This window comes from Castor canadensis, chromosome 14, assembly GCF_047511655.1.
Source record: "Castor canadensis chromosome 14, mCasCan1.hap1v2, whole genome shotgun sequence".
Taxonomy (NCBI): Eukaryota; Metazoa; Chordata; class Mammalia; order Rodentia; family Castoridae; genus Castor; species Castor canadensis.
In genome coordinates this window covers 94,130,597-94,139,338 of record NC_133399.1, presented here as the reverse complement: position 1 = coordinate 94,139,338, position 8,742 = coordinate 94,130,597, and the positions used below count along the sequence as shown (strand labels likewise).

Below are 8,742 nucleotides of genomic sequence, written 5' to 3'. Positions count from 1 at the left end.
AAGATGGAAAAAATTATACACAACTAAACCATGAAAATAATGGCACAGAGAAAGACTCTTTCAAATTGCCTTACTCCAGGACAGATGGCATATATGTTTTATATAGCTAATGTTAAGATGTTCCCTTTAAAGTGTTCGTGACTTGATCATTGATAAAAGTTTTATTAAGTCAAGTTATAATTCATGAAACATTTTTAGGACAGGAATGAAAAGCTGATATTATTTCACAAAAGATATGTTCTAAAATGAATGAAAATGCCTTTTTCATTACATTCATCTCAATATTAACTATTAGGGTTAAACAATGTTGGAAAGAATAAATTTCATTGGAATTCATAGTCTCACTTTCTTATATCATCATACCACTTCACATACTTTGGATGTTCGTGTTTTCTTACTTTGTCTGAATCTATGAAATGGTCCATTCATTATTAATGAGATAAGAGAAATAAATGTGAATCTATTCAGTTTATTTTTGTAAACTTCAGGCCCAAATTATGCTAATTCTGTGGGTACATGCATGAGTGTGTATGTCAGGCAAAACAAACTCATCACCAATGATTGCTCTGGTGCGGATTATTTCTTCACATTTCTCCTGATTATTAAGTATCTTGAAAACTGGTCTGTATAGAGGGCCCTGAATTATACTAATATATGAAGTTGAGACATCATTCATTTTATATGAAACAAGTCATCAAAACACTTGTAACAAAGCATTGGTTTATTTTTGCAGTTTGTTAAATCCATAAACCCATGCTAAATAAACTATCAGCATGCCATATTGCTGAATTTTCATTAGTTATTATTCACATTTTCTTTAGATTCAGATAAAGTAATATTAAAATGTCTACAGAGAATAAAGTGCCCTTAGCACATGTTTTATTAATTATTAGTATAATCTTGGTAATTGATGGATTTTATTCTATTAGATGACTGACAGAAACACAGTGCTTGTCTTAGGTCATATAACATTTTGATCAATATTAAAATGTTTTATGTTTATTTTAAACTTTTTTCCTCTATGGCAGTTTGCAGGATATCCAGATTGCTGTGCTTGATACACACAATAAAGGGCCTTCATAAATTTGTAGATTTGTGATATATCAGAAACTCTTTATATTTTAATTTTATGTTCCTACTCCTTTCCTCAAATGTTTAATTTTTAACTTGCCATGATTCATAATGTCATGTATTTTTGACTTATGTGTGTCTTTCCTAAATAATGGTAGAGAAATGAAGCTTAAAATATAATGCTTGTTTTATTTCATACCTGCAAACCAGAATTCAGTGTAAGGAAGAATGAAATATTAGGGTGGATGAAATATATTTTTAGCTAAAAATGTTCCTTATAGAATTTTATTCATAACAATGACTCTTATTGGGGTTCAAGATACCTTATTATTTATTTAATTTAAATCTACAAAATATCATTTTGTATTTATTCTAATGGAGAATGCAATTACATCTTTTTATGGACTGGAAATAAATGTATCGTCTACTTTTAATTCTAGAGTATCAACTTCATCATTATTTTGTTTTGAAATGAATCTGTAGTGCCTATAATAGGAGCTGGCTTCCTAAATATATCCAATATTTACATGTTTTAGAATAAATAAATATCATTGCATTGATTAAGAATATTTAAAACTATTTAAATGTTGAAGGGACCTAATGCATGTCACACATGTTATTTTATATGTATACATACAAATATATACTGTGAACAAATAATTTATGTAAAGTGTAGAACATTAATGTTTTCAATTTTATGTTTGTTATTTATTTGGTTGCTTTCCTGGGAGTCTGAATGGTAACACTTTTTAAAAAGTAGCTCAATTTCAAGACTGTTATATTTGTTAATTAAAATTCATTTCCTAAACTTCTGTGTAGAATGTATTTCTTAGTGTTTTCCCAACCAATCTGTAATTTATGCTTCATTATTCCTAAACAATGGGTAAACAGGTGAGGTTGTCCAACTACTCTTCCAATATGCTTTGACTACAGAAAATTAGCTTTATATGTTAAGTATTATGTGACAAAACTGGGTTTAAAAATACTACCCCTTTAACAAAGAAATTATTTAATTTGCAATACTATGAGAAATTAAACAAATTAATACAAACAAAAATAATTTTTAACATACCTTGAAAACAATAGTCAAGATGTCAAGATTCTTTTTAAATTCAAAAACAAACAAAAAACAACAAACTCCCCTTCTCCCAAAATATCTCAGAAACCTTTTTTAGCCAGTTTGGGATGAGTTAATTTTAAAAATCAAGAAATAGATTAAGATTTGTGCTACTTTAAATACCTCAGAAAAATAATTAAGGACCAGTTTACTTTGGTTACAAGATTCTTTATTTTGTAAACTATACATAAACAGTAAAAAAGAAAATGCATTTTACTTTAAACATTATTTAAGGTAAACATTAAAGTTTTATTTAGTGTGTTTAAATGAAAGAGTCCACCAATTTTGCTTTCAATGAATAGTATACCAAGAAACCAGTTAACCCACTATTGAAATCAAAGATACCAAAGTGTAACAATCAACAGGGTTTCCCATTTTTATTATGGGCACAAAACCATTGGTCTGATACACTTAAAAATGATGGCTTCTACAGAATTAATTAACATGCTAACTTAAATATAGTGGTTAACATAATTTTGCTACAGTTAAATATTAAATGTTACTTTACACAGTAATATAAACAAGTCCACATGTCAATTATGTAACAATAGAAAAAAAAAATATTCCATTATCTTCATTCCAGCAGCAGTACCTTTACTGGCATTGATTTGTAAAGTAGGTGTGCTTAAATATTGCCTAATGTCCTATATTGGTATGCATGCTAAACCTTTCTATATCTATTTTTGCAAGGCACCATACAATACGTTCTCTAAATTTCAGCACTACTAACAAAAAGTCATAATTATAAGATTAAATGCAAATTTCTATCTAACATAGGAAATAAAATGAAAATTAAATTTTAAAATTTGACCGTGGGGCAAACAAAAAATTTTTAATGAAAATATGTTTGAAATGAATCTTTCCCTTTTCATTCAGATTTAAATTCTGTACCCTAAGTTGCTGGTCAGAAGGACAGAGAAATCTCAAAACCATGCTAAGAATATAAAAAAAAAAATTCATGAGCCTGCCATTCAAATTAAAATAAGAATTAAAAAGGAAAACTAAAATTTTGACTTTCAGAATCCATGGTTTTCCATACTTGGCATTTTATAAAATATTCTATCATATCCAGAATAACTTTATAATAAACTCATCACTACTAAATAAAGATTCTATGATGGTCACTTTGTCTTATGATGTGGTATCTCTTCACTTACCCTGACTCACTGTAATTTGGGAAAATGCTACATTAGAATTGAACTTAAAGTCATGCATAATTTTACAAAATCCTTAGGGTCCAGAACACATAAAAGTCATTGTAAGTTTAACTTAGAATATTTTACATAAAACAACACATATGATCCCAAGCATTCATCTTGTTTGTAGAACATTTACAAAGTTTGTTTTTATGAAAAATTTATTATAGGAGTTCTTCACAACTTTCTCTTGTCTGGCTATAGTCCATATGTGGTTTCTTTTTCTCTAAGGCATATAAAAACTGAAAGGAAATGATTCTTATTTAAACATAATGTTCTATGATTTTAGCTGCAGTATTTGAGATAATTATACAAAATATATGTGAGGCTTAGAATCATTTTGTTTGGGGGCAAGAAGGTAATTCTGAATAAGCTATCGCTTTGTAAATACTGAAATATGGAATTTGTTGACCTCTGTCACTGATCAAATGTATCCATCGTGGTCATCACCATCATCATCATCATCACCTTCATCCTCATCATCATCTTCAATTTCATCTTTATCATTCATAATATCATCTTCATTGTCCTCATCATCAGTCCATTCATGGAAATCACCACTTGCAAAATCTCCAGACATCTCAAAATCTATAGCTAAAAAAGAAATATTACATTTGTTTGCCTGTGACTTCTGAGAGATGTAAAATTCTAATAAAAATGGAAAATTAATAAAAATTTATTTTGTTCATCTTTTTTTGTAAGATAAGAAAAAAAACATTTTCTGGAATGCTGTTCCATCTTAAAGCTCTATCAACTTGTTAAAATGTATGTGTGAAAAGCAGAATTATTATTTCAGTGTGTGGTATAATGGTTCCAGTTCAGTAATATTGATCTCAGTGCTGCCTTTATAGAATGTCATGTCAGAATTTGAATATTAAAAAATATTTAACATTTCTTCTACCAGTATGATAGGCAGAACTGTTCTCTCTCAAAAATGTTTGTTTCCTAATTCATGTAAATGTGTAATTTTATGTGGAAAAGGAACTTTACAATGTAATTAGGTTGAGGACCTGAATGTGGGGGAGATTATCCTGGAATAAACATGTGGACTCAAATTGTTACTTGGGTATTTAAAATTAAGAAACCTTCCCAGATAGACTTGGAGGGAGGTAGTACCACAAAGAATGATCAAAGTCATGCAAATCTGTTGATAAGATTTGGAGAAAAAGGAGCCTTGAGCTAAGGAATGTGAATGGCTTCTAGAAGATAGAAAAGAGAACAAAACAGATTTTCTTCCAGAGCCTCAGAAAGGAGCATTGCCCTGTTGGAATTATGACCTTTTTTGAATCCCAAGATAGTGACATTGTTTGGATTAAGCCAATTTAGAGGTATTTTGTTACTGTATCATTAAATCAAAATACTGCTAGTCATTTAACAGACATTTTAAAGATAGTATTAATATTTGTGAGGCAATAACACACACATATAAATGGGCACATGTTTACTTTTCAACTTTTCAATTACAAATGTGGCTTTATTTTTCATTCCTCCTACCATTTATTCTTATAACTCTTGGGTAGTGCATTATAGCAAATCCTATCCATGCAATTCAATGTTTACAAATTGGATGATTTCACAATATGACATTGGAATTCCCATCTTAAGTGAAGAAAATGTTGTTTCTGTATTCCACCTGCATGCATTTTTCTTAATTATGAGATTCTAAAAAAACTCAGAAATCTGTTTCCAAAATAATTTCTTGGTTCATTTATTGAACTCATCTCCATATAATTTTCATTACAGAGTAGAACATTAAAATTCGTGATCTATCACCGGCATCACAGATAATGGAAGTAATTAATCATGAAACACTTTTAACTATATATTACAAAGGTATGTCCCTTATGTGTTAAAATTATGTAAGTTATATTCCCAAATTAAATCTACTCACATTGGCTATGTCAGAAATCCAAAACAAAGCTATTAAAAATGTTAGAGAATAAATAAATGAGAACAGGAATTTAGAGGTTCAATGAGACTTTGTTTTACTGTTTCCTCTTAATCATTTCCTAAGTAATCTTTGTCAATCAATCTAAAACCTGAATAAAGGAGACATTTAAGCATGTTCTAAAATGCATGACTAAGTATTTAATTTTCACTTTGATCATTAGTATTAGTCAAAACACAATACATTAGTTCCTGCTGTATAAGTCTGTATGGAATATGTGTACATAAATAGTTTTGTTGCTAAAACTGTTTATAGTAATAACACAAGTTTTGATTTCAGTCTTTGATTCTGGAAAAGTACTTTCTGAAGCACTAAAGATGCCACATTTGAAACTTTAAAGTGTATACATATGATGCTCAATTAGTTACATTATTTGAGATATAAACATAGAAATGTATGTTCACAAAAGAGAATGAAAAAATTAACTGTAATCACCCTTTAAATAAGTAAACCACATTTTCCTCACCCAAGCATAAGGAAATATATATTATGCTGATACAGCTACAATTGATACAACTTTAAAAAGGTTTTTTTGTTATAGTTTAGGATGAGCTTATGTTTTCTTTAATTCATTCTCTCCAGAGGTATGCAGACAAAAGGGTTCCATATGGGAACATGCAAATACTATACACTGGGTTTCACTAACTTGGAGTAGAATGACTGATAAGAGTCTGCATTATCTGTACTTAACAATTTTCTGATTTGAAGTAGAAGGACCCTTGCTTTTATTTATTCTCCCTAATATATCTAATTTATGCAATTCCACATATTATCTATACAACTGTCTAATATGCTGGAAGGAAGTCTTCTTGTCACTCCCTCCATTCTTACATGCTTTATAGTCACCATAAATTATGTCTTCAGTAAATACTTGAAATTCATGAAGCTCAGAAGTACTCAATCTGTGTTTGGGAAGTTATTAGAGAAGCAAATTTCCTCTTACCACAATCTGCAACACCATTTATTCTGGATCCTATGACTTCATTTCCATATCTGTCAACACACCAACACTGCCCAGCACTGCCATGGCATTGTGTTGGCTTATAGTAGCCATCTTCATCACACAGTGGGATGTACTGCCCTGTGAAACATACACAGTCATGTACAAACACACATATGCAAGTTATGGATAAGCTGGCTCCTTTGTCATAGGCACCTATTATACATTAATGTGCTTACAACATAGACATGTGAGCTGTCCACCATATTCCAAACCATGTTCTAGCGATGCCTATAAAGTAAAACCATGTATGGTCTCAGTTGTCGTGGGTGTCACTGGCAGTCATAATGGACTGTTTACATGTCAAAGATTGATATACTGTGTTAAGAAAATTATTAACATTATTATTATCTTAACATTTCATACTCTGGAAAGGGCAGTGTCTTCAGAGGTTTAACACAGTATTAAAATCCAATTAATGCTGTGCTCATATTAAATTATCTACACCCCATACAAGACCCAATACTATCTTATCACCGACAACTTTCTGTTTTTATTTTCCAAAAGTTTTTTCATTCATATATTTCATGATCTTTCTATATCAAGCTATGATTTTTCACTTTACCCACTGCCTATATCAACTGAAAGTCTTCTCCATCACTTCCACTTTCATTTAAAGATTTAAATGCGACCCCCAGTATGAAGGGATCTCCTACACTGAAGGAGATCTGGTCTGATATACTCTTCTGGTTTGTATGTGTGCATGTATGTGTGCATATGTGTGTGTGCTGTCATTATATATTGTCACTATTACACTGTGATATTCTCTGTGTTTGGAAATATTTGGATTCTTCGGTCTTTCACTGTTATATAAAAAACATCTCTTAAAACTAAGGTGGGAAAGTGTCAACGGTAGATAGTTATTTTTTATCTATAATATCTAACAAGTATATGATGCATTGCTATTGATAAGTATTTAATTCATAATTTACAAGTGCATTCAAATCCTTCCACAAAAACTTCAACATTAAATACATTCTAGAAGATCAGAAAACTGAATCTTTCTGACCATTTTTTTCTGTGATCAGAAACATCAATGTTATGTGCTAAACAAAAAGACAGCTGAGTAAATGGATAAAATATGAAGTCATTTAGTCTTTCAAACATATGGACTGTTGTTTTACTTCCTCAAAGAAGTTATAATGTTTTGATAAACAGATGATAAATTTAATTGAAAGTGTGCAATGCACTCCAAGGACCTGAAGCAATAATCTTTTAGTGATGTGGACATCACATTCTTGACATGGAAACATTGTGAACATCTTCTGTGGACTTAAGGATGTAAAAAATAAGAAAAAATACCAACTTCTAATATCTGCATCTTTGAAAATATCATGAGTAGACACAAAAATGCTATATTTATCAGCTTATCTTTCTGTCAGTATATTGGAAGTTAAACAAGACATCATTAACAACAATGCTGGCATTGTATGTATGAACCGCACACTGGACAGCCTACTCCTGCATAGAACTCGGTCAATTTCCAGAACTGTGCCATTATTCCATTATCCTATCCAAATCAGAAGGAATATTTAAGGCATTCAATAATTTTTTTTGACACTACTGAGGTTAGATCTCAGGGCTTCCTGCTTGCTCAGGCAGACAATCTACAGCTTGAGCCATGCCTTCACTCAGTCACTTCTCCTTTTGTTCTTTTTTTAGTAATTTTTCAAATACAGTATTGAATTTCTGATTGGGGCTGGACTTGGATTACAATCTTCCTATCTACCCCTTCTTCATAGCTGGGATTTCTGTCATGCACAGCAATACAACTTGTTGTTGACATGGGGTCTCATTAACTTTTTGTTGTGACTGACCTTAAACTACAATCCTCCCAATCTCTGCCTTCTGAGAGTAGATGGATTATAGGTATATACCACCATGCTTGACCTACATTCAGTATTTCTAGTAATGACTTTTATTTATATAATAAGAGAACAGTAAAAAAGACTTCTGCCAAGTGAGAATTTGGTGTGTTTTTTATTTTTTGTAACCTCAAATAATCAAAGTCTGTCTGTCATTTAATAAATTTTCTTTCCAATAGACTTTGGTCAAGTCTAAAATATTTTCCAGATTCATCTGAATGACATATCCCATCGTATGAGGCAAAGCTTTGAATTGTAGAGAAAAATACTTTTATGTAAAAGTGTATTATTTTCATTTGTTAGCTATGATAGTGCATACATCTTGAAATAGTCTTTAAAAAAACATGACACGTTGTGGTTTTTATCAGTCATTTTCACACCAGAAAAGCTTTATTACAAAACATTAAATCTTTTATTTTGTACAATGGGTACTGAACTAAGGACTTATGAGTGATATGAAAATTCTTCTTATTTGAAGATGTTCTATTATAATTGCAAGGAAAACACAATACAACATAGAAAAGATTAAGTAGAACTATTCAATA

At 30.5% G+C, this 8,742-nt stretch overlaps 1 protein-coding gene across 7 annotated transcripts in view; it reads right to left on the bottom strand.

Annotated features, from left to right (window-relative positions):
* Positions 1–2,550: 2,550 nt before the first annotated feature.
* The window catches only part of Spock3 (SPARC (osteonectin), cwcv and kazal like domains proteoglycan 3), a 419,208-nt gene continuing 413,016 nt past the window's right edge, over positions 2,551–8,742 (bottom strand). For all 7 annotated transcript variants that reach the window (XM_074055028.1, XM_074055027.1, XM_074055026.1 and 4 more), the window contains 2 exons: positions 6,276–6,413; positions 2,551–3,978 (listed from right to left, as the gene is read on the bottom strand). In XM_074055028.1, the coding sequence (XP_073911129.1) occupies positions 3,809–3,978; positions 6,276–6,413 (308 nt within the window). In that variant the 3' untranslated portion in view covers positions 2,551–3,808. The remainder of the gene's footprint in view (positions 3,979–6,275; positions 6,414–8,742) is intronic.